General features: G+C 35.9%; 1 protein-coding gene across 1 annotated transcript in view; it reads left to right on the top strand.

Moving 5' to 3' along the window:
• CSMD1 (CUB and Sushi multiple domains 1) overlaps positions 1 to 27,936 on the top strand; it is a 1,102,582-nt gene that overhangs the window by 679,539 nt on the left and 395,107 nt on the right. The window contains 2 exon segments of the mRNA XM_065633007.1: positions 7,095 to 7,207; positions 27,293 to 27,370. Of these exon segments, the coding sequence (XP_065489079.1) occupies positions 7,095 to 7,207; positions 27,293 to 27,370 (191 nt within the window).

Below are 27,936 nucleotides of genomic sequence, written 5' to 3'. Positions count from 1 at the left end.
CTGTGCTCCTGACACTGAATTCGCACCAGTTCTGACTCAGTCTCTTCTTTCCATGAGCAGTTTAATTCCCTAAAATGGCACACAGATGTCCCAGCTGGAGAAAAAAAAAAAAAAGAAAATTTTCTGTCATTTTAATGATCTATATCAGGCAGCAGCACTTGTTAGAGCACCTGGTCTCTGTGTAAAACTGCAGCCACAGTTTGCATGTTTCAGTGTCACATATGCCCTCTAACACAGTTTAAAAAGCTATACATTTACAAACATGGGACAAATGCAGCTCATTACTTGCTCTTGGTTGACACCAGATACAGTCTTGGCTATCCTGGTATTACCATGAGTTTGAGGTAATACACATCTAATACCCTTTTTCAATATATCTATATAAAATATAGATATTTATAGACATGCATATAGAATATATAAAATCCATATAGAAAGAATATATATATACGTGCATACACATTGTCTTTCTGTATTTGCTATAGCCATCATACTTCACCCCTTTGTAAACTATTTCTTCTTATTTTGTGGAGCAGCTAGGGATGATCCTTGAAAGTTCTCATTTTGACATGTACCGGCACGGATGCTGATATAAATATTTTAGCTGAGATGCTTTCAAGATGAATGTTAGTTCCAAATTGAAAATTAGTATACAGTTTTCCCTCTTCAGCTCCTAACCTAGAGACCTGTTATATAAACTCAGTAAATGTTTTACAATATTTCCAAATTTTTTTTAAAAAGTAATTAAAATATAAATACTTTTGTGGTTAGACGAGTATAGGAATAGCAGAAGTATGCAAAACTGGTGCATAATGAGGTTTGTTGGAAGGCTTCTGTATATTTTTTTAGTCTGAATTAGTCCTTATACAGCTTGCATTTTCAAATCTCATTTTATTTTGTTTACACTTGATTCAATTAATTTTATTTATGGTTTTAATAATAATAATATTTTCAATAATGTTGATTCAATCACATATAGATGTTTGGCTGAATACAAAATGGAGAAAATATCTAAATTAAATGAGTTAACAAAAACCCTCCAAAACCTAAAGTGTTCTTATATTTAATTCTTTCATGTATTTTCAGTTTCACAAAAGTGAAGTATTAAGAGTTTTCTGTGATAAGTATAGAATATACTTAGAATATATAATTATCTTTTTATTATTGTCAAAACAATATCAAGAACACTATAAAGGAAACAAATTTTGAATTATTTGTTCAGACAAAACCTTTAATATATTTCTTAGCAAATTCACAGTCAAAACCAAAATTGTTCTTCCTTTCTAGATAATTTTCTTAATTAAATATTAAGTAGTATTGCTATACCTGAATTTGAGTCAAACAAGATTTTATAACTCTGGGAACATTTTAGCTAGACAAAAAATATTTTAATGACAAACCTGTTAGTAACAATTTTAATAAAACCTACCACGATCTCTTGATAATGCAACAGACTTCACTTCAAATGTTATAATGCTTCTATATCTGACATACTACACATAAGGAAAACATTACTTCTTCAAGATAATATGAAAACAGAATGCCTTATTACTTGTGTAAAATATAAGTTAGTGTCTGTGTGAGGAAATTATGGAATAAGAATCAAAATTAAAATCTCACTTAAAGCAGTGAAACATGGAAAAGGTTATTTACTCCTGACAATGGCCAATAGTAAGAGAGCCTCTCCTGATATCTCGGATCCTGCTACAGCCAGGATGACTTCAGATCTAGAGGGAGAGTAGCTGAGATGGTTTAGTTATTTCCTCTGAGAAGTAGTATTTATCACCAGAGGTGTAGTATGATACTAATATACCCACAAAACTCTCAAAACCTGGCCATTTAGTTCTTTACGATGCTGTAACAGGCAGCATGCACAGGAATTCCCTGGAAGTCTGCCTTGTCCCATAGAGCACAGCCAACATCTAGTAGACAGAAATGAGAGGTTTGAGGTTAATCATGCAATCTTCATCTTGAGCCCTCAGATGAATGCATTGTTATACAATGTTATTTGAAAAATGACAATTTTTTTTAATTATTATTTTTTATTGTTTTTATTTGTTTGGTTTGGGTTTTTTGGTTGTTGTTTGGGTATTTTGTTTTTGTTTGTTTTGTTCTGTTTCTTTTTCTTTATTTGTTTATGTTTTTCTGGTTTGGGTTGCTTTTCTGTTTTGTTTTTTTTTGGTTTTTTACCCCACCTTCACACCCTCCCCTTTAACAGGTCACTGGGTGATTGATGCTCAGTGGATGAACAGCTATTTTATGTTTCTTTTAATTCCTGTTCAGTGCACAGCCTCGAATACTGTTTAGCACAGAGCATTGAAACCTGTCACTTGTCTAAGTTACAACCAATTTTAATGCCCTGATGTTAGAAGCTAGTGGCCTGGCTGACATCAGTAGTGCAGATGAAAACTCAACAATTCTGCAAATCAGGCCAAATATTTCCAGAAAATGTCCAAATGAATAGAATAGAATAGAATAGAATAGAATAGAATAGATAATATAATTTCAGTTGGAAGGGACTTACAATGGTCATCTAGTCCAACTGTCTGACCACTTCAGGGCTGACAAAAAGTTACAGGATGTTGTCAAGTGCATTGTCCAAATGCCTTTTAAACCCTGACAGGCTTGGGGCATCAACAGCCTCTCTAGGAAGCCAGTCCCAGTGTTAGAACACCCTCTTGGTAAAGAAATGCTTCCTAATGTCCAGTCAAACCTCCCCTGATGCAGCTTTGAACCATTCCCATGTGTCCTGTCACTGGATACTGGCGAGAAGAGCTCAGCACCTCCGGCTCCACTTCCCTTCCTCAAGGAGCTGTAGGGAGCAATGAGGTCAACCCTCAGCCCCCTTTTCTCCAAACTAGACAAACCTGGAGGCCTTAGGGTCCTTAGCTGCTCCTCATAGGACATTTCTTCCCGCCCTTTCACCACTTTTGTTGCTCTCCTCTGGACTTACTTCAGGACTTTCACGTCCTTCTTAAGTTGTGGGGCCCAGAACTGCATGCAGTGCTCAAGGTGAGGCTGCACCAATGCTGCATGCAGCGGGATAATAATCTCTTTTGACCAGCTGGTTATATGACATTATATATACTTGTAGTATGTTTGTGCATATGAAAAATTTGGTTAATATAGTTTAGATTAGATATCACTTCTATCCAAGTCAGGCTATCACATGCTAGGCCTTAAAATCAGTTTTATAAAAGCGTTGCCCTTTTCTGAGCAGAGGCAGAACTCAAACAAAACTGAATAATTAAATTCCTTTTATATGAGTCCCAAAAAATAAATGTCTTCAGCTATAAAAAGAAGTGGGAAAGATCTTCAATATTCTTTTTAGACAGCATTGGAGAAATCCTCAATAAAAATCAAAGCATGAAAGCTTCTAAAAAGAACTTTGTTATTAAGAAATGTGGTTCTTTACCTCATCTGAATCATTTTTTATCTAATATTAAAGGAGTTCCAAGTCTTCATCTGATTTGAGTTAATACCTAATCTGAGCTAAAATTTCTCTATTTCCATTCATATGCAACAGGACTAAATACTGTATGTGCCCACTTGAGACTGAGACAACTCTGCTCTAGTTTCATGTTTGCTTTCAGTACAACCTAACAGCATGATTAAATCCTGTCTGTTAGTGTTTCCTGAACACCTTGGAAGAGGTGGTCAAATTCGCAGTGCCCATTTGAACCCTGTAGTTTAGACTAATTCTTACACTGTGCTCAGAAAGATTGAGACAGCACTAGTCGTAGGCAGCAGTTTCATGATGAGGGTGTTGAGACACTGGAACAGGTTGCCCAAAGAAGCTGTGGATGTCCCCCCCGGGAAGTGTCGAAGGTCAGGTTGGGTGGGGCTTTAAGCAACCTGATCTAGTGACAGATGTCCCATGGCAGGTGGTTTGGACTAGATGATCTTTAAGGTTCCTTCCAACCCAAACCATTCTGTGATTCTACAATTTTGTGATTTGTTGCTGTTGTTGTAACCTTTAATAGTGTAGACTGTCAAGCAGACATTGGTATGAAGTGCCACTGTTCAATTTACTAGTTTGGACATAACCAAACTGTTTGTTTTCCATAAATACTCAATTAATATCAAAAGTTAGCCCATGACAGGAGAGACTGCACTGACTCAGAGTAAGCACACTGCATCAATGCTAGCACAAAGAGGGCATATGGACACTAAGTCAAAAATTGTGGTGCATGATGCACCTCTCAGTTGGTAAATTTCAAACAAAATGTTCCTTCTTTTTATGCCGCTGCAGAATAAGCACTGTGCTGTTCTTCATGGGACTGGGAGGGATCATTCTGTCATTCATTACTTGAGCAGTGATGTCTAGCCTCTCTATTGGTAAACTCAGATGACTTAAAAGCATTTTGTATACCAGAAAAATGAATGATCATGTGTTTTAGGTACCCCTCCCCCAGATTTTGTATATTTTGCATCATATATAATATTCAGCTTTGTGGGACTGGAAACCACCTTTCCTTGACAGCACTGCTTTTTACTTTTCTCCAAGGAGCACACCTGTAATGTTATTGAAACTTTTGTTACATTTTGGTATTTGCTGTGTGATGGAGATATTAAAATCGAGCCCTATGTTGTCCATCTGGACATGATGAATGCCACAGAATGAAGTACTTCCTGCAGGGGCACCCCTGTTGATGTACACGTGTGGGCCACAGGGCTGCGGTCTAACTCCCCATTCAGAATTTGTTGCCATTTGTGAATTTGTGTACTACATTGAAGAGGCTTTGAACACCTTACAGAAAAAAATGTGTCTCATGCTTCCCAAACCAGCCTTTCAAGTCATAGTTCACTTTCTCATTTTCTTCAGTTATAACAGAAATGGCATTGCTGATAAAGAACATATTCCTGTCTGGTATGCAATGGCGTAGCAATCATACAGCTAAATTAAAACTCTGATAAAATAGGTTTCTTAAAATACTCTCTGTCATCTTCATGTTATCAGTATCTTTCTTAGGATAATGGGAAGATTTGAGACTCTCTAGCTATACTTGTAGAGTTCACATAGATCTGAAAATACTTGTTTGTATTATGTCTGGGAAATAGCTGTTTATTAAACATGTAGTTAATGAAAGGTCTGCTTTGAATGTGCTTTTATAATGATATTCTTTTACTTTTTATTATTGTACAATTTAATTCATGTAACAATTTAATATTTCAGCCAGGAGTTTTGCAGACATTGAAATCCAGAGCTCTGGATATGCCAGATAGAATGCTACTACATGTATGGTTCATTTAAAAAAGAAAACCAAATCCTAAAGCACAATTTTAGGAGATAAATTTGTGTATTTAGACAAATGAGTCATCATTTTGGTGATATGAACTGCAGCCTATACACAGTAAAAACTTTTAGATTTAGCGTCTATTGTGTCAATAGCTAAGAGGTACAAGAAAAATATTTATGGTATTGCATTTTTTTTTTTCTTTTCCTTTTAATTTTATCACAGCAGTTTCTGTAAGTGCATCCAAATTCAAGCAGCTTTGAAACAGCAAATACCTGTTCATAGAAATATTTAGAGTGCCTGATCTAAGGAGTTCTTTTAATACAGTATGCTCTAAAGACTGTATGGAAGAGTATGTGAAATATAAAAGTCCATTTGAGTGAGATGTAGAAACATGTACAGGGTTGAGTGTTTTGACTAACATCCATAAGAACTATTAAATGCGAATTTGAAATGCATAATTCATCGTTTAAACAATTATCATGGTTTTTCAATCAAAGCTGTTACAATAATTTTAAGTAGAGTTTTGTTCTTACTTAGTTTTTTTTGGAAGCCAGATGAAGAAAATCAGATTATTAATGAAAACATAAATTTCTCTGATGCATTTTATACATCGTAATGAAGAAAAAAAAGAAAATACTATTAAGAATTTCTATATTTCATTCTGTTGGTCTTTATTATAGAAAGAAAAGGGGTTCAGCCATGGCTCTAAATAGACTACTCCAGCATCAATATTTCTTAACATTATGGGTTTCCTAGTAATCTGAGATATTTAATGAAACTCTGAAATTGTATATTGCAATGAAAAAGGCATCTGTATCACTACGTTGTTTGATTTCAGAGAGACAAAATCTTGTTTCAGTTTTGGAAGGTTTTTTAGCTCTGATAATATAAGTTATATCTATTCTAATATTGGCAAACATAACCTCTTAGCTGAGAATTTCTGACCCTGAACAGTTTAGGTTTTGTTTCAAATAATCAACATTTTTGAAAGGGAGAAACTATATCTTGTAGTTCTCCAGAGTTATTCAGAAAGAAAAAAAAAAACTCAAAATTTGAAACTTGGAGTTTGTTCATACAAAAAAATAAAGCCATCTGGCAAACTAAAGCATGAATTTACAGCATATCAGGTACTCTGTGGTAACTAGACCATGTTCATATTAAGAAATGATGTGCAATGATAGACTATGGTATGACTCAATGTGGTCCAAAGACCTGTTGCCTATATTGGACAGATTCTTTGTCTGCACTCTTTCTTCATAATATCCATAGTTTTTTAAACTAGTTATCCTCCACCTTTTTTGTTAAAAAATGTACTGAAGTTAATACACACAAAAACAGTTCTAGCTGGATAGTTATGTACTAATAATTTATCACATAAACTGGTGCCCATAGCTCTTATTTATCCTTTCTTAACATCTGAGATTTGGTTTCCTGTGATGTAACTGACATAGCAGGGAGTCAGATGATTCAATTTTGTCATAATTGATTTTTTTTTTCAGAATGGTTCGACACACATACATATATAAACATGCACGTGCGCACGCACACAAGATTGCTTTTCTTCTTTAATTCGCAAAAGAGTAGTTCACAGATATAAGTTCTGATCATAAAATGGCTAGCTGTAATGCGAAAGAAACAGTTTTCCCAGGATAAAAGTTACTAAACTAGTAATAAATTGAGATGAGATGACAGTGAATCACTGTTGTCAAATACGTTATAAATAGTGCAGCAATACATTTTGGCTATGTATTGGGGGATTTGTTTGTTTGTGTGTTTGTTTTTCTTCTTCACTTCTAAGCACCGTACACATGATTTTTTAAACCATTTACATTAGATTCTTTTTTCTTTTCCCAGGCTGACTGGTATGAATCTACCTTCTCCTGTTATCAGCAGTAAGAACTGGTTACGACTCCATTTTACATCTGACAGCAACCACCGACGGAAGGGATTCAATGCCCAGTTCCAAGGTAGGGAACACATAAAAGTGCAGCAAAAAAAGTCCTTTACCTTTAAGCATTGCTCAAGTGGTGGTGGTAGAGATGTGTGTTTCGATATCAGAGACACAATAAAGAGCTGACTCATATTACTATTGCTCTTACACTGAGTAGCTGTTATCCTTGTGTGATCAAGCCTGTCTAGGGATTTACTTCTGGAAAAAGTACCTGTGCTTCACATGGCAGTTTGCTTTAAGTATGAATTTGCTTGTTCACTTTTTCTGTAATAAATTGCTTTGCATTCAGTCTGATCTTTGCTTTAAAAACATACCTGGAATGCGACTTGCAGAAAGTCAATTCCACACAAAGGCATGTCCCTATCTAAACATTGTCTTCCTTCATTACTCAAAATGCAACTCTTATCCAGAAGCTATGTTCATAATTTGGGAATTAACTCATCCCATAGCACAAAACGTATTTCAGGCTCCTGCACAGATTTACATACACAACTTTAGTAGAAGACAAGAGGATGTCAGTGTTGCTGCAAATTGCTGCTTGTGTTCACCAGGATACTCATTAAAATGCAATGTTTTACAATGCAATCTTTATTGATTTTTGTACTTCATAAATCATTACTCAAGGTCAAAGACATTGTAGTTATATTGAAAATAGAAGGGCTCCTTAATTTGTCTGTGCTTTTAAATTCTGTTCTCACACAAGCTTTTTCAACCATTTTACCCTACCCACCATCAAATAATTTATGCATTTAGACCTTCTTCTGTTGTTGTTTATTTTGTTTGTTTTTCCTGAAACTATAGGGCCTGTATCACTTTTGAAATTACAAATACACTGCAACAACTATATGTTTCTGGTGACCATGACATACATGTGTAATGCACATAAAAACATTTAACATACATAGTTCTTTTCTCTTTAAAAAAGATATAGACGATTTTAGTAAAAAATAAGTCTGTGAAATTCCATTTTATTTTGTCAACTCAAGTACGTATTCTGTGATCCTTTGCACTTATAACTTATCTTTACAAAGTTTACTGAGGATGCATATATAATACCACTGTTGGTGACTATGAATTTAAATGCACTGCTTATGTTAACGCTGTGTCCTAAACCCATTAACCAGAGATCACAAAAACAATGAGGCTCATCTTGCTGATGCACTAGAAAACTAAGAATCGACAGAATAACACAGGAAAGTTTGGAACAGAATAACCAGCACTGAAAACTACTTTTTTTATTTATTTTTCTTTTTCAATATACCTTATCTCTAGCCAAATGCTTACTATGGAATTAAATCTTTAGGGAAATATCTGGGGAGATCATTATTTCAGATGTATATATGTTGCTCTGCATAATATGTCAGGTGTTGGGTGTAAGGGTAAACTGTATTAAGTACAAACATATCTGAATTACATGAGCCACAGCTATATATCTTATCAGGGTCAATAGCAATTAAATAAATTCCTATGTTAGTGATATAAACATTATAAACTAGGAGACAATCTCTCAACACAGGATGAAAATTCAAAGTGATATCAAAATGTGGTTAATCTAACAACTTCATTAATTGCTTTTTATGACACAGCTTTAGTAATTATTTCTATCGTGTATTTGAGAAATAACCAATAATCCAGTATTTCATTTTAAGCAGAAGTAACAATGATGTTTATAGCTAGAGAAGTCTACTAGTACAACAAATCACAGAACAGCAGAGGTTGGAGGGGACTTCTGGAGCTCATCTAGTCTGGTGGTCTCCTCAAAGTAGGGCTACATGGAGCAAGCTGCCCAGGACTATGTCCAGATGGGTTTTGAATACCTCCAAAATCTGAGACTCCACAACCTCTCTCAGCAACTTGTGCCAGTATTTACCCTCAGAATAAAAAAGCTTTCACTAATTTTTAAGTGGAATTTCCTGTGTTTCAATTTGTGCCTATTGCTTCATGTCTTGTCAATGGATATCACCCTGATGAATCTGGCTCCATCTTATCTACACCCTCTCACCTCATCAGGTATTAATATTCACCAATAAGATCCCCTCCTCAAGCCTTCTCTTCTCCAGGCTAAAATATCTCAGTGTCTCCCTTATATTTTTATATTCAGAAGCTTATTTCTGCTAAAATTCAACAACTTTGACAGATATTTTCATCTGGGTGGTTTTCTCAAGTAAAATAGTTATTTCAGACTATTATGAAAAATAAAACTAAACTAAACCAAAACCACCACCACCACCACCACCAAAACTGTGAAATACATGACGTTGTTTTCTAGTGGAAAATCCTGGCAGTGATATGATGCCATTAATGTCTGATTATTTCCAGGCTCCATTCTTATATTTGTCCTCCTGGCAAATTCTGTAGTATAAGCTATATGACTCTGAGACCTCTGAGAAACATTTTTCTTATGGGCAACTATTTGCAATCGTTTAAATTGACTATTCCAGTTGGGATTGATATGTAGTTGAACTATCTTGTCTTTGAGACAGTTAAAATAAATACACAGACTTTCTGAAGTAACCATTAAACACTTTACTAATAGACAAGTACCTATTACCAGTCTGACCAAAACTCAATAATCTTTTTATTCTTCTTCTGTTCTGCCAGAGTTCTTAGATCTTAGGCAACATCCTCAGGACATTCAGGGCTCCACAGTCCTACATTACTTAGACTGTATTCTTCTTTTGCTTCTTGCTATCTAATTATGCCAGATGAGAATAATAATCTCCATTGCTTTGGGAAAAAAAGGAAGTCATTAATTTTGACTGCAGACCTTAGATATTAAATCTAAGCAGCCTATTACAACTTGCCAGATAGTAAGTTACTATATTCTAGAGTTCTTATAGCATATAGATTTTTTTAATAGTTCTCTGGCATGAATATTATGGACAGAACAAAATTACAAAAATGTATTCCTCAAAAAGTGGTAGCTTGTGCATTTGCAAATTGCATCATAAGGACTGTGATGGGTTGACCATGGCTGGATGACAGGTGCCCACCAAAGTCACTCTGTCACTCCCCTCCTCAACTGGTCATGGGAAAGAAAACACAACTAGAGTCTCGTGGGTTGAGAAAAGGAAAGGGAGAGATCACTCACTGATTACCATCACAGACAAAACAGACTCGACTCAGGGAAATTAATTTACTTTATTGTCAATCAAATCAGAGTAGGGTAATGAGAGATAAAACCAAATCTTAAAACCACCTTCCCCCCACCCCTCTTTTCTTCCTGGGCTCAGCTTCACTCCTGATTTTCTCTACCTCATCCTCCACAGCGGTGCGGGGGGACAGGAAATGGGGATTATGGTCAGTTCGTCACATGCTGTCTCTGCTGCTCATTGCTCCTCATGGGGAGGAATCCTCACACCCTTCCCCTGCTCCAGCATGGGCTCCCTCACACCGAAGACAGTTCTCCATGAACTTCTTCAACATGAGTCCTTTCCATGGGATGCAGTTCTTCACAGACTGCTCCAGAGCGGGTCCCTTCCACAGAGTGCAGTCCCTTAAGAACAGATTGCTCCAGCATGGGTACCCTACAAGGTCACAAGTCCTGCCAGCAAACCTGCTCCATCCTGGGCTTTTCTTTCAATGGGGCCACAGGTCCTGCCAGGAGCCTGCTCCAGTGCAGGCTTCTGACAGGGTCGTAACCTCCTTTGGACATTCACTTGCTCTAGGGTGGGGCCCTCCATAGACTGAAGGTTGATATCTGTTCCACTGTGGACCTCCATGGGCTGCAGGGCGATGGCCAGCCTCACCTTGGCTGCAGCATGGGCTACAGGGGAATTTCTGCTCTGGTATGTGGAGCACCTGCTCCCCCTTCTTCTTCACTGACCTCGGTGTCTTTAGAGTTGTTTCTCTCACATATTCTCACTCCTCTCTCCTGGCTGCTGTTCTGCAGCAGTTTTTCCCCCTTTTTCACAGAATCACAGAATCACAGTGCTGCTCCCACCATCCCTGATGGACTCAGCCATGGCCAGCAGTGAGTCCATCTGGGAGCTGGCTGGCATTGGCTCTATCAGACACAGGGGAAGCTTCTGGCATCTTCTCACAGACCCATCTCTGTAAGGACCATGCCCTGCTACAGAAACCTTGCCACATAAACCCAATACGCAAATATACTTTTAGTATTTTCAATATCAGTTTATTTCTTTTGATCTCACATATTTCTTGTGGTTTCACTGTGAATTAGGTTAAGAAGGACTGGAATTCCTCAGGCCTTGAAGTCACTACAGGTAATGATCTCTTCCCATGGTGTATCATACAAGAGATATTCAATGTTTCCTTTCCCAAGCAGACAGCGGCTGTTTCTGGTCCGGCTCAGTCTGTATTCTCTAGGCGAAAGAAAAAAAATGCCTATTTAATATGTGCCTCAGTCCTCTTATTTTATTAGTATAACAGTCTCTTCTGAAATTCTTCTGTTTTGAAAAGTGTGTCTTTAATAATAATTTTAATTGCATTTTCTGGTAGAAAAAGCACATAATAACAAATTACAAAGTTAATGAACTTAAGTCATAAACTGATGAATGCTAGTACTATGCAGGTTTAACTCAGTTTTAGATAGTTGAAAGACTGATTGAAGCAGATTAAATTGACATTTTTTGCTATTCTACTTTGTCCTGTCTTTACAAGTGAGAGATTTAATCTTGAGACTCTTAGTTGTGCTTCCAAAAAGTAGCAATCATCAAACTAATTGGAAATGAAACAGTACCTATTGTTACTTACTCTTTTGAGACTCTAAATTCTGCTGTAGTTTGACACAAGTCACTCTTACAGAGTGAAACTGCTGTATTTGTTGGTCAGATTTACACTAAAATAATCACAGAATCACAGAATATTAGGGATTGGAGGGGACCTCGAAAGATCGTCTAGTCCAGTCCTCCTGCAAGAACACCTAGATGAGGTTATACAGGAAGGTGTCCAGGCGGGTTTTGAATGTCTTCAGAGAAGGAGAATCCACAACCTCCCTGGGCAGTCTGTTCCAGTGTTCTGTCACCCTCACTGAGAAGAAGTTTCTTCTCATATTTAAGTGGAACCTCTTGTGTTCCAGCTTGAACCCATTACCCCTTGTCTTACTGTTGGTTGTCACTGAGAAGAGCCTGGCTCCATCCTCATGACACCCACCCTTTATATATTTATAAACATTGATGAGGTCACCCCTCAGTCTCCTCTTCTCCAAGCTAAAGAGACCCAACTCCCTCAGCCTTTCCTCACAAGGGAGATGCTCCACTCCCTTCATCATCTTTGTGGCCCTGCGCTGGACTCTCTCCAGCAGTTCCCTGTCCTTCTTGAACTGAAGGGCCCAGAACTGGTCACAATATTCCAGATGTGGTCTCACCAGGGCAGAGTAGAGGGGGAGGAGAACCTCTCTCGACCTACTAACCACCCCGTTCTAATACACCCCAGGATGCCATTGGCCTTCTTGGCCGCAAGGGCGCAGTGCTGGCTCATGGTCGTCCTGCTGCCAACCAGGACCTCCAGATCCCTTTCCCCTACACTGGTCTCCAACAGGTTGTTCCCCAACTTATACCGGAACCTGGGATTGTTCCTGCCCAGATGCAAGACTCTACTTTTGCCCTTGTTGTATTTCACTAAATTTTTCCCTGCCCAACTCTCCAGCCTGTACATCCCCTCATCAATCTTACTGTTATTTTATTTTTATATCTAGTTGTGAGATCACATGAGTTACAAAAAAAAACCCCAATGAACCCACACCAAGAAAAAAAAAACAGCAGCAGAATCCCTGAACAAAGAAGTGCACACTATTGAATGGAGAGTTGCTGAACACAGCAGCGCCGTGCCCTCAGATGCAGCCATAAACTGGTGTCCAGTACTGTATTCCCAGCAGGCCGACACACACAGAGCACATGTATACATCACCCATGTATATACTCTATTCACATCTTGCCACACGGGTTAACGCTGACAAACACACTCAGTACTCACATGAATACAAACAGCACCAATGGCATCATCCTGTTTCTCCTCTCTGACTTTCCTTATTGGTATGGAGATTTGTTTGTGGGAAATAAATGCATAGACATTCCCTTATTCCTGTATTTTTGTGTATCTGTTTCTCCCCAAGTCACCTGAATCCATCCCTTTTCCTGATGATGGTTCCTCACCTAAATACTCCATAATAAGCCTTTTGCAATCCCAAAATGCTCTTCTCCTATATCCCAGAATAAGGCCTGTATCCCTGGTCAGGGTCCCCCTCACTCCCAGTAATATAATTGGACCAGTTTGTTTTTTTTTTTTTCTTCTTTTGTGATGGCATTTCCATAGGGGAAAAGCTGTTGCATTCACTCAGTTGTGAACCTTTTTTTCATCCCTCTGCCCTCACCTATGCTGATATCAAAACTCTTTGTATAAATTCAACGGGAGTTGTGGAGTATATGATATGTCTTATGCCAGTGTTTCATAAATGCATAAATTCCCAGGAGGTGAAGTAGCATTAACACTCCGACTATGAGATGAAAACCTAGCACTCCCAGCAATGAATCTTATCAATGTACACAGAAAGACTTAAAAGGTATGATAATGAATCCCCTGCTTTTGCATATTTACAGCATGTGTACTATGCTTGTTTAGCTTCTGCTTATTTTGAGAACAATAGAAGGACATTTTAATACTTTTTGTTTTCATTTTAAGAGAAAAAAAATACTTTTTTCTGTACTAAAACTATTCTGCTTAAGTTAAATATTTATTTCAAAATTCCTAAGAAAAGAATAAAATAGGAAAGTTTCCAAGGCAAAACTTGATTAATAGGTGTGTTCCACTTTTACAGTAAGGATCAGATCTCTGTTATAGAGTGTTTCAAATTAAGCATGGTATTTTTGGGAGGTTCAAGGAGGTGTTAGGTATTTTGATCATAATCTACCAGAAGTTGCCTATCTGCTGTATTTGACTACCTTGAATAATTCAGGATTTAATAAACAGATAATCCTCAAGTCAAACAATTAATATAATAGAGGCTGCTGAAATAAATGTGTACTAATAGAAAACCATGAATTACATAATGTAAAATCAACTGCTAGGTAAAGTAGTTATTTCAATTAATTTTTGTAATTCAGTGAGTCTACATATAAGTGCATGTCTAATCTTCCTACGCATTCTTTAAAACCTTAGAAATGGTATTCAAAATAAGTGAAAAGAATTTGCGATACTTCCTTGATGCATGGTACTTTTAATCAGAGGTTTCAATTATAATTGTCACTTAGGGTAAACTTAGAAAAGAAAATTAGCAAAAGTAGTTGATAAAATGAAAAATCCAGAGAAACTGTGATTGTCTAGCTCTTAATTATACTGAATATATTTTTTACATTAAATAGTACTGAGACAATAGTTTGTAGTTTGTTAAATTTTATTATCCAGAAAGTAATACACTCATGATATGAGAATATCAACAAGTAGATAATCCACCATCTGTCTTGATCATTCTTTTCTATGGTTAATACGGTCACTGTTAAATACGTAGACCTGTCTTCTCAATTGTATTAGTCTGGTTAGATCTCTGTGTCCAGTAGTGATGTTACATTTTCCCTCAACAGAATAAAAAGCCTGTTGTTAAACTTATAATTCCTCTTTTTGAAGCACCAAGTCAACTCTCCACCTCCTAGATAATCTAAGGCAACTGAGTTCTTTAAGTCTCTAACTGCAAGCAATTTTCACCAGTTACTGCATTTTTATTGTGAGTTGGTACTATTTGAAACTTCCAGTGACCATTTCTGTGATTTTTAGCTATCTTAAAATATCAGACTAACTAGTACTTGATCTACACCTAAAAATACATTTAACTTTTTTATTTTTTTTCCATGTGTTTGGTTTTCTTCCCCACCCCCCCCCCCCAAAAAAAAAAAAAAAAAGGAAATAATGGATGCTTAAGAAATGCTTAAGAAATTATTTAGCTAAGTCATCTTAAACTATACAGCATGCCTTGGGAGCATAAATAATTTTCTTTAAGTGCATTAGTATACCAGTGATGGCTGCTGTACATAGACTGTGCTTGTTCATTTATCTTTTTTCTTCCCTTGTTGCTTGTTCTTTCACATTGTATGTTTCTTCCTCACTTCGATACTGTAATTGCAGATTTCCCCACATCTTGTCAGTACAGTTGTATTATAGTATTGGAAAGTCATTTATTTTTAAAGTATTTTATTTTGACTCATTTAGATTGGAGTAAAAGTGTATTAAACTATTTTCCTAGAACTTTTGATTAGTATAATTGATGTACACTTCAAGGACACTTAATCAGCTACCTAGTAAAGCCAGTACATGTCTACAATGAGATAAGTTCCTGGATAATGTTTGTTTATGAAATAGGAAGCACTAAATCTTTCTTCTGTTAAAACTAAGATTCTTTTGAATTAAGCTTTATATGTGACTATTGATTGTGAATAGTTCTTTTTTCGGAACTTCAACCATCCTTTCCAGTCTGATTTTCAGTCTACCTCAAAACTTGAGTCCCTTAATGAATCTTATATTGCCACCTGGGTACATAAAATATCCAACACTGGCCTGTATTTTCTCATTTCTAACTTTGGGTTATATGATCAAAAAGGAGAATTTTAATCAATAAAAACTATAATAATGAAATCAATATTTGACATCTTATCTTCCCATGCATTGAATATACATATTTAGCCTCTCTGAAAAAAAAGCTTTGATTTTTTTACATGTATACTTTTGTCCCTATACGAAAAATATAAGATATCCTTTATTAGCTTAGTACTAGTCTACACCATGTAATAAGGAAAGAGCAGGAGAAAACATTTAGACTGTTTCCTTGCGAATGTGGCGTGTATATCCTCTAAGAGCTAGCTGCTTAAAATAGCTGCTCCTGTAATGTCTCTTTAAAATTCATAATCAAAGTGATTTGGCATATATATTGAGTTCAGTACACCCTTAAGATAAAACCATCTCTGTTTCTCCCATTTTTAGAAACTTGAAGCTTTTTATTCTTCAGTGTTTGACATTAGAAATAATCTTTAGATTTATTGTTAAAACTGCCATCTCATAAAGGCAACATACATTCTTAGGAAAGATTTGCCATCTTATTTATTTTGGTGTCACAAAATATTTATTTTTCTCAACACAACGCAAAGCTCAAAAGTTGACTTAGAGTGATAAAAAGAAAATATATGTGTATGGGAACGTAGCAGAAGATTTGGCGAGGAGGTTAGTTAAATGTAAATATGCTCAAAGTGACTTGCAGCTGTCTGTAGAAAAAGCACATACATCACACTAATTGTTTTACTGGCCTTGTGTGCTTGATGAGTAGAACCTCTGTGTTAGATAACATAGACCTGTGAGAAACTCCGGGCACCTTATGACTATGTCTGAGATTCCTGCTTTGTTGTGAGAAAGAGCGGGAGGCTGCGCCTGCCTGAAGCCTTGAAATACAGGCGAGCTCAGCAGGCCCAGCGATCTTCCAGCAGGGCTGAACTTACCAGCGCCTGCGTCCCCGCTTGTGTCACCTCTGCCTGGGAGCTTAGGTGCTACTTCGGAGATCCCCCAGTAGAGAGGTAACTAAAATAAAACTTGCTCTTTGCAATGCATTCGTGGCCTCTGGCTCTTCTTGCGATGTGCCTGCATATGTGTACACAATATGTATGCAAGATAACTACATTTGCCAAGAGTGCAGAAGAACTGGACCCTAGGATAAAGCTCTCTCCTCAATACTCTAAGGCCAAAGTTTGGGTAGAATTTCTCAGTGCCAGCAGAGTGAGACGTTTGACAATGACTCAGATTACATACAGATTTTTTCTTAACACAAGGGCATTCTATTAAAATGTCTTACTATTGATCCACTATATAGAAGCATATTATTATGAACCCTTGATTTTTTGGCATTTTCAGAAGAAACAAGAGTGAGCTTATTAAAGGTGGAGGCTTGTACTTCTAATCAAGTTGCTACAGGTAGTACTTCTTTCTTGAGCGTATAGGAAAAATTGTGTTGTTAAGAAGGCTCAGGCATAGCTGCTTCATGATGTCAGCACTATGGAGATGCCTATCTAGTAATAGCTGTTCATTCTTCAACTTTTATTTGGCATGATGTCATCCCCCTTAGAGCTATTCGAAATACTATGATTGTGATTGAAAAGAAGTGTATCATCTTGGCATACATTTTTATATGTCACTGTTTACCTCCAAATTACCTGAAAAATACAAGATGGAATTCAAACTATATGTTGCAATACTTCCAAAACAAGGAACATTCCCCCAGACTAGGGAATATTCCCTCAGACTTGGTAGCTAATCTTTGTCAAGAATCATGTTATGCTCACTGAATGCCAGACCTTCCACAGTCCTTGTTTGAAGGCACCACTGTCCCAAGGCTACCCAACTTCTAAGACAGTTGTTTTCTGTGCTGTTTCAATATAATTAAACTTATGCATCTTCAATGAACTCCGTATTTTCCAAAGCAAAAATATGCGTTTAGAAAATGTTGAAGAAACTGTAGGTTTCACTAATCTCTAAACCAGCTAGTAGCAATATAGTGGAAACAGCAGAATGTGAGCCTAAGAATTTAAAATAAAAATATATGCACAAGTGATGGAGATATGCAAATTATATGGAGTGATGGAGATAAGCAAGTTTCAAGGAAACATGCATAACCTACATGCAATCACAAAATCAATTAGACTCATTATTTTATATTTGGCACAGACTGAAAGCATTCACGTAGTCAGGCTTTGCATGGGATGTAATTAGAGGCATCAAGTAATGTGTTGTCAGTGTTACCACACTAGTAGTTTCTTCATTATCTACCATGGGAGAGAAAAGTCCATTCAAGTTCAGCTGTGTGATGGATAACAGTCAAATGATCAGTGTAAGAGCTGTATTTTTAGAGGTGTTTTCAGTCCAGACTACAGATTTTGTTTCTCTACAAAACCTGAAAAGACAGTCAAATACTGACTTCAGAATAGGATTTTCTAATGAACATTTTGATCATCCCACTGAGCAGCACTGTGGAGATGTTAGTGCAGAAGAATCATAAATCAGCTTTTGACACTATAATTAGAAGACTATAGTTGAAGTGGCATTCAAACAAGGAACTGAGTGGATTTCATTTTATGATTTTTTTTTTTTTTAGAGACAAGCCCTATATACAATTACTCAGTGACTTCTGTGATAGTGTGTGTTCAGAGTGCAAACTGTGTTGATACTCTTTTCCAGAACTGTGAAGGACATCTGCAGGCACTGAAGACTTGACGGCTGCTAACTTGTTTTATTATAATATATTGTATATTTATAGCATAAAGGATCTAAGGCAGTCTGTCAGGGCAAGGGGCCAGCTAAGTGACATGCAGAAGGTTAATGGAAAACAATTGGCTGTGCTGCTTTTTAAACCTGCAGAACCCATGTCAGTGTGTACACATAGAAAGATGTGTGTAAAAATCCATTGTGACACCAGTTTATCTTGGGGCTGTACCATTTGTTCACTAGCACTGCATGCAGAGATTTCCAGCGCAGGGAGCAGGTGGAAGGTCTGATAATGACAGGGAGTACTTTGCTGGATTGATGGCACAAGGAAGCTGACTGATCATGAACCTATGGCTTTTACAGGTAGACATATAGTAGAAACATCTATGCCTGCTGTGAAGCTCTCTGGAGTTACAATACTGATTAGTAGTGAAGATTTTGAAAGCTGTTAGTGAGAGAAACACTAGGAAAGTGTATTAGACAGAATACTCTTCAGGCAGGGAGTACAGAAATGGCAGAGAATTGGATTATTCCAGTGAGTTGGTTTAAAGTAGAGATCCTGTGGAAAATTGTGGTGCTTCTGCAAAAGTCAGTAAGTGGGTAGCTGAGAAGGAGCAAAGCTTGTAAGCATCCTCCTAGGTTACTGAGTCTGAGGCCTTGTTTTATCAAATAATTTATTATAGAATTCTCTTCATAAACTAAAGTGAATGGTAAGATGGAGAATGACTGAGTTTTTTATTCTCATAATTACTACACTTTTAAAAACAATTCATGGTACAACAGGCAATAGTAAAATGGAAGAAAACCTAGAGACAGCTAACATTTTATTTACCGGTCCCACTCAACTTTGAGTGATAGGAAATAAATATTTGATCTATAAGCAGAATCCAGAGAGAATACTTATGCTGCCAGATATAGAATTGTAGATCATTTTCTCCAGGGCCAAAAAATGGTGATACTCTCGTGATTGTGTCTTTGGAGAAGAACGCAGAAAGATTGAGACACTAGGGCAAAGCAAACAGGGCACTTGATTGGACTCTGCAATCTGAATTAAGAAAATACTTCCTGTCACAGCTTGAGTACTTGGCAAAAATCAGAGCAATGAAACTAAATCAAAAGGAAATTGATTAATTCTGCACTGTACTGATATACATTTGCTAATTCCCTTCAAGAATAATCCTATGAATGTTATTGCAAATATGTTATTGTTTCTTACTGAACTCTCCAAAACATGTAACACTAAGTGTCAGTCTTTGTAACAGATATTTCTCCTCCACTCCCTCTCAACATGCAAAATAATAAAAATATTGGTTTTTTTCCTATACTGTAGTAAAAACAAAGAACTGTTCAAATACATTCCTTAGAGGGACACTGGCCTTAAGGCTGGGCAGGAAAGGTCCTGCTGGTGACCACCAGGTACTGGACGATATGCTGTTCTTCTTCACCTTCAAATATCTGTACTTGGGAAAAATCTGCAGTGAAAGGCAGCCAAGAGCTGAACTCAGCAGTGCAGCAGCAGAAGTAGCTTGAGGAAGTACCAGCAGATGATGTCAGAATATTTTAGCTTTGAGTGGTAGCCAGTATTTGAGGCCTTGCAGGTTATTTCATGCAGGAATAAAAACTGGCAAGATACACATGTATTTGGGTGACTGAAGAAAAAACTGTTATGTCATCCACAATGTACATGAAGACTGTTACAAAGAATGCGCTAGGAGCAAACAGCAAGTGTTAGCTTACTTGTTTTGGAGTCACATAAGGGTATTTTCAAGGTATAATTGTATGAGATCTAAAAGAGGGTAAATTAAATCAAGCATAATGCTGTGTTAATGGCCCCATGCTTGTAGTATCTTATCTGGGTTTGATATGACTTGTGTATTGCATACCATTTACCTGTTTGCACATATGCAGTTAAATGTGTGTATAATCAATTAATTTCATATGCTAGTAAACCCCAAGGTCTTAGCCACTTACTGTTTCTCAGCCAAATGACTTCTAGTTATGGGTTACTATTATGAAATAATAGAAAATATGTTTAAAATGATCTTGATAAGCTAACCCTATATCAACGAAAAGCCAAGTATACTTAACTGTTGTTTTCAGACCTTAATTTAACATGTTCTTTAAAACTTTTAATGGCTAAGATTCTACAGCTTCTCTGGGTAATTTATTCCAGGGCTTCATCACTCTTACTGTTAAAAAGCTTTTTTCTTGTGTAACCAAATTTTCCCTTGATACAGATAAAGACTAAGTTCTTTTTCTAGCCCTACTGGAATTGCAGAAGGTATCTTTCCTCTTTGCAATTCCCTTTAAAGCATATCATAAGTCCTCAAAACCCTTTCCAGATTAAATTATTTCTCAGTTATGCTCTACAAATGGACAATTAGTTGTTTCATACCATCTTCACTTTCAGTTAATTTTTCTATATTTTAATTCTTACTAATATCTATCCTTTCCCCTCTAAGTAAAATTACATAACCAGAGAATAAGACTGCAAACACTTTGTGCTAAATACTACCTTGCATTTGTACAGCTTTTGGCTCATTCATGATTAGTCAAGCAATACTAAAAAACCCACCTTTTACTTGAAATGCATATCCACCCTGAAAAAATATGAAAAATAAATACAACTTTTTATATTGTAGTACAGATAATACATTGGATTTTCTTGAGAATTATGACAATGTTTTGTGTAGATTTCAGATAGATTGTCACTGTTTTGAAGGTGCATGTAGAGTTTTTTGGGTTTTTTTTAAAAGTCTATCTTAATCAAACAAAAAGCCCAGATGAACCACCTTTGCTCCAAAATGTGGTGTAATGCTTAAAAGATATAATTAAATGGATTAGTGAAGAATTAAAATGAAAGAGTCATCAGAGACCAAGACTGAAATTACCAACTTTAATTTTAGAAAAAGGGCTAAGAATTTGTATATAGCTGTTCTGGTTAATATTCATAAATTGTTCGGGTAATGCTTCCAGAACTGCACATATACACAAAGCTTGATTTTCTATTACTTTTTACCACTGTTTGCACCTGTGAAACATGTGTGTTTAAAAATATACGTGTGCAGAGAATATCTGAAAGTCTAACTGCTTCATGCTTTTATTTATTCACGTGTAATTGTTTAAAAACACTGTTAAAACTATCATGAGAAAGCAAACCTTCAGATTTCATTTTTTTGAGCGATTTGGATTATACTTGAGGTTGGAAGGGCAGATTTCAAAGAAACATCCTGGGAAACAAAACTGTGGAAAATAAGCATCATTTAAAAACATTCATTGTTGTATGAATTGTAGGAAACCATCCCTGCTATAATGAGCTGCTGTGTATAGTATGCTTTTACAATAGTAACAGCTGTAGAGCAATTATTTTCTGGGTTACTGTCTCCTAGAACTGAATGTAAGCAGAATAAAAAAGAGAAAATTTTCCTTTTGAATTATAAAGAATAGATGTGAATGATACATATATATACATGTATGCATATATATATATACACATATATATGTACAGGAATTATATAGAGAGCATAGCACACTGAAGTGGCTCATGACTCTAGAAAATAAAGCTCATAATACTGATGACTGTTTTCACTTTCAAAAATAATATGACAACTCTTTGCAATATATTAATTTTAAAGTTAAAATTTTCAATTACTATTCTTTGAGCTAAGAAAAAATTATGATTACTGTATGCTATACACTAATTTGTTAAAAAAAAGGCCAAAACATTAAATCATAGGTGATTTTAGTTAACAATATTTTTTTCGTAATAAATTTGGACTAGGCAAATAAGCATTGTGTGGAAATGATCTGTTCTACCTGATATACACAGTTAAAACTGAAATCAGCATCTGACACCACAACAAAATAACTTCAGTTAGGTGCAAATAACTCAAAATATATTAGAAATCTTGGAACAAAACTATAATCTTACTGGATGATAAACAAAATCTTAGATTACTGTTTTAATTAAGAAATCTAACAAAGCTACTATGAAATTAATATTTATTTTAATTTGATTTGAATATAAAACGAGTGTCATATAACACTGTTGTTTAAAGGAAGATCTAAAAATCTGAACAGAAATACCCATTCTAAATGGAACTATAAATTGTCTGACTATCCAGGCTGGTAGCTTGCAAAAGCATGAAGCTGTGCTGAGAGGTTAGTACTACCATTGAGAGCACATGGTGTGTCTTGCAGTGTAAAGGCACCATGAAAGTTCGGCACCAAGAGTTCTCCAGCTGAGACAATTTCAAACTGTGAGTAGTCATCATGTTCTGTAGGAAGTCCTGAAACTTCTGCCCAGAAACATGGTACTCATCAAGACTACAAACTGCTATATTTTCCACAGGAACAGGGGGAAAAACACCTTCCAAAAAAGGTTATCTTCCATGTTCAATAGTGGCATATTTAGTATGATTGTAACAATGTCTAAAGATATCATAGTAAAGGTCATAGTCTAGTAAAGTAATGTGAAGAAGAAGAAGAGTCGTTCTTTCCTACCAAAGAGATTAAATTTACCTGCTGAATGAATTTTGGCCTCTTCAACCCGCAAAGATAGAGGTGCATAAAAATAGTAATGAACAATCATAAAGGGCTCTATTTAACTCCATGCCTGTCTCCAGCCATGGCCTGAAGGAGATTTTCAGACTTGTATCCACATTTGCCAGTGCCTTTTGGCAAAGAATTTCACTCGTCTACTACTTCTTGTATGAAAAAAAAACACTTCCTTTTAGTAATTTGAAGGCTTACTCTTGTTAACTTCACTTGTTGGCCTTCATCTTTTAATTACCCAGTTTATGGGTCATGAAAAGTCTTTTGAAGTTCTTCAGGATACAGTCTGTGTATAAAACTTCTTATTGAAATATATGTGAGCTTAGTTATTTGTGAACATTTTGCTTGAAGTCACTGATTATCTGAGCTTTTTCAGCAATATTAGATCTTGCTTACCCAAACATATAAATTTTTTTAAATGTTTATTGTTCTGATTATTTTAATCTCTTCTCTTCATTTAAGTGAACACAGAAAATTTACCAATTATATACTTCAAATGCCTTGGGCAAGGAAATGCATGGGAGAATTAGCTTTCTAGGAGAATCTTTTCAATGGCAGAATGTCAGCAGGTCTCGAATGTATCAAACCACCTTTATTCAGATACAGATAAAGATTATTATTTTAAAGTATTCTAATAAGATTTTTAAGACATTGCATACTAATTTTTTGGGAGTTCTTTTTCACAACAGATCTTAATCTCAAATATATATATATATATAAAATAAACACACAGAAATTTATCTGACTGAAGATAATAGTTTTCTAATATCATCAAAAGACATAGAGACAGTTTTTCTAATGTTTCATAGCTGCTTTTATTTTGTTACCCTCCTGGTTGTTACCAACAGTTCACATTTTACTCATTGGTTCATCCTGGGCGACTGTCTCTAGGTGTCCCTGCCTGAGCAAGAGGGTTGGACAAGAGGTGCCTTGCAACCTCAACCATTCTGTGATTCTGATCCTTTCTTAAGAGTATATTTCTGCTAAATTGTCATAATCTTTTCTGCAAGGTAATTGTGCTTGGTTTAAAATATATTTTTTCCACAGCGGTTCAAATGTATTAGAAATTATGAGCTCCACAGAAATCAAAATAGGTTTGAATAGAGGTTTACAGCTTGAAATTTAACTTTCATGATCCATTCAAATAATGCCAGGCATATAATCTTTTCATGGCTGACTTTAATTTAGGTATAGCAAAAAGTTAAGGAATATCACTGGTGCTTTCCAGTATGCTGATAAGATTGTTTTGGACTTCCAGTGCTCAGCTCTGCCTTCATCCCCGAATGGGTATCTCTTGTCCAAAAGAGTCCTGAACTTATGTTTAACAGAAAAGGGGAAGTGAGTTAATTCAGTTAGCTTAACAGAATGTTTAAGTAAAGAGAGTGGAAAGCTATGCAAATTTTTAAAAAAATTAATGAGTTAAAAGATACAAAGTGCTGTTTGTATCTGACATTATTAACATAAGCCCATTCCTCTCAGAAAGGCTGTTCAAATGAGATTTAAGTGGTTATGAAAAGTGCTATTTATAGTATTTCTTTTATCTTACGGAAGGGGTTGAAGTGGTTCACTCAAACTGCAGTGTTCAGTGGTCTCTATATCTCTTTCAGAGGTTGAACAGTTTGTGTTTTAAAGATGATACTTGCTTATTATAATACTTTTTAAAAATAGAAGAAAATACTATGCAGTCCACATGTGAAAACTTGAACACACAAGTATAATAGAGGCAGAACTTTGGTATTAATGTCTCAAGCTATCCCGTTTAACCTCATGGATCCCTATGTCTCACAGATACTTACTTTTGGCTATTGAAGGTCTCCTGATATAAAAGCTCATGTCACTTAATGTTACTCTCTAAAATGCAGGGATCTAGCTTGAGCAATGGTATATGTTTCTACTATATTTTATGGAGATGAAAAGGCATCTCTAGAGGATGATTCATTGTGTCTATCTTAGAAGGGGATGAATTGCCTCCTTGAAGTAGCTATTTCTCTTCATAAAACTTACATTTTAGGTGACTGATCTTAAGTACTGTGAATCCCCTATCTAATGTTCTTTCAGAGAGACACAGAATGCCTTTTTCTTGACATGTGAAAAAAACTCCAAGAATGGAAACTGCAAGACCTCTTTCAATGCTTGACTGTCCTAACAGTGAAAACGTTTTTCATATATCAATTTGGAACCTCTCTTGTTTCAATTTATGTCAACTGTATTTCAAATAAAGCTGATATGTATCATTTTTCCCCATTCCCGAGAAGCATGCTTCAATTATGTCTAACAAATAACTTCAAAAATGAACTTCTACAAAGATTTTGGGTGATGATTGCCACTTTCACCCTAAAATAGGGTCACAGGATGAAGAGAAGAGTATAATTCTTTTTTCTCTCTGCTATATAATAACTCAATGGTTTTACCACCCGTCTGTGATTGTAAGCAATATGGGTTTTGAATCCTTCAAGAATTGCTCACATATTTTACATGACACGGATATTAACAAATCATGAAATTCACGCTGGCAGATGGACCACAACTCCTGACAATATTCAAAATATTCATTACAAGAGTTGTGTTGTTCATCTCCCATGAAATACGGAATAGTTTTAACAGACCGTTTATGCAGCCTAACAAAACAGAAAACAAGGTGGCACTTGATGGTAATTTTATTACCCAAGTCTAGAAAGATCCTAAGAAAACCATATTCATGAGGTTTACCCTTCCAGAAGCGACTGGGGATATTAGCCTTATTGTCTGCATTGATGTTTCTGTATAATGTATTTCTATCTTAGAAGAAAACACCACATTGCTATCAAATCCATTTCATCCTATGCAGCTACAATTGTGTTTCAATCATCTTTCATCATTTGAAGACCCATTTTCCAGGTTTAGACATAAATGTCTGCGCTTGCAACACACATAGCACAAAAAGTACTTCCTGCGGTGCTTGCCCAATTTCAGCACTTAAGAACAGCCTGTTTCACTCTGAGGTTGCAAAAGCAGCAAAAGTCGAATATAGAGACAAATACAATTACATTACGATTTTTAATGTGATATTTAAAGACATTAACTTGCTGTTTCTACCACTTCACTTAGACATATTTGCATATAGATCAGTGTGTACTGTAGTAAACATAAAATTTATCCCATATATTGACAAAAATTGTAACTGATAGTCTGTGATATTAATTTATATATTTGTCTAGTACAAGGTATAAATTACTGCCATTTTTAAAATGTTTGAGTTGATTTTTTATTTCTGTTTGTATCTAGGATAAATGGCTGCATTTTAAGCAGCAAGCTCTAGAAGAAAAAAAGTATTTAATATGCATTAGAAGAAGATTATTCCTTTTGTATTTTTTTTTACTGACATGCATCTTGATGTTGTCGTTAGCATTCTGATACGTCAGTCACTAGCTCTTTAGCTATTGCTATTGTATTTTCACAATAGTTTCAAATTTTCCAAGCTTGTTTCACAATTATTTTCTACATTGGATTTTATTTTCAGTTGATCAAGTTGTTTCCAAGTCACAGAACTAATTAATTTCCTCTGAATGTGTCCTATATTTTTACCCTTTTCTCCTGCCATTACAATTAAAATTCTACCCTATGTGTTCCTTAATGTATAACTGTATTAATTTCTTCTCATGTCTCTTCCTGCTTTGCTCCTGATCCCTCCTATGGTGCATTAACTACTTAGTGGGGGTAGACTGGGAGTTTATCAGCCATTCAGTCGGCTGAGCAGAGAAAACAGATATCAAACCTCTGATGCATCTGTTCTCTCTCACAAAATGTTGTCCCTTTGAGAGCTCTTATTCTCTTTCTAATTCAGTTCAAATTACCCTGTATATTCAGAAGGCTAGGTGAGCCAAAGAATGTAACATACTGTGATCCTATAGCCTTAATCTCCTTAGGAAATGGAACTAAAAACATGTCTACTACTGAAGAGTGAATGAAATAAAAGCAGATGTGAATATCACATTTAAAGCTTGGGGTCCTGAGATATGTGTAGATAATGTACTGTACAATGCAAGAAATAAGTTTCAAAAACGTTTAAGATTTTTGTCATGTGCAGTTGCAAAGAAGGGAAACCCACACATGAGATTAGGATGGGTTTTTATTTTCTTTGACTCTAAGGAAACTTGACTTAAAAGTATTGCAAATCCTGATAATGTCTGTTTAAAAAAGCTGTGGTAAATTGTTGTGTTTTTGTAAAAGTGTATCTGGATTATCACAAAAACTGCAGTTATTTCAATGTGCTTGTAGGATTCCTGTATAGCTTTGTATTATTGTAATGTATCATTTGGCCACTATATGTTTAATAATGAATTATTTTCATTTTGTTTTCTTCTTTTCTCAGTGAAAAAAGCAATTGAACTGAAATCAAGAGGAGTCAAGATGTTGCCCAGCAAAGACAGTAACCACAAAAATTCTGTCTGTAAGTTATGTCATTATCTTCAGTGAATACCTATATCTTCTGGAGTCCTACTAAATATACAAATCAAAGAGAGAGGTGTTGAGAAGCTGTGGTCATAAAATAGCTATTATGCTTTCAATTGCCACTGAATTAGAACTCTGCTGGCAATACTGAGGGTGTAGAAAGCAGAATGTGGTGGTGTAATGTCTGAAAAACATGGGTATCTACAAAACCAAAACCAAACAAATAAAAACCTCCAAAATTTTATATATCAGGACATTTGGAATTCAGAGATGCAAGAAAAGTTAGCAAATCCAGGCAGAACAGTTCCATACAGACATTATCAATTCAGTACTGGGGACAAGAAGGTATATTAGCATTTTCTGGATCTAAGTTTATGCTTTCTGATCTTTTTTCTTCCCCTCAGTTAATATCACAGCTCTAATTCTTCTCCCTCCTTGACACACTGTGTCCTAGTGACTGCCTCTTTCCAGAGGTACACAGCAGGGGTATAAGAATTGCTGTAATTCCCAGCTTCTCAAGAAGATGGAGATCACCTTCCCTTCATTGCATGCTTATTGCACTCC

This window comes from Caloenas nicobarica, chromosome 3, assembly GCF_036013445.1.
Source record: "Caloenas nicobarica isolate bCalNic1 chromosome 3, bCalNic1.hap1, whole genome shotgun sequence".
In the NCBI taxonomy this organism is placed as follows: domain Eukaryota; kingdom Metazoa; phylum Chordata; class Aves; order Columbiformes; family Columbidae; genus Caloenas; species Caloenas nicobarica.
Note: the sequence above shows the minus strand (reverse complement) of the source record. Positions and strands in the feature narration are given on the sequence as shown.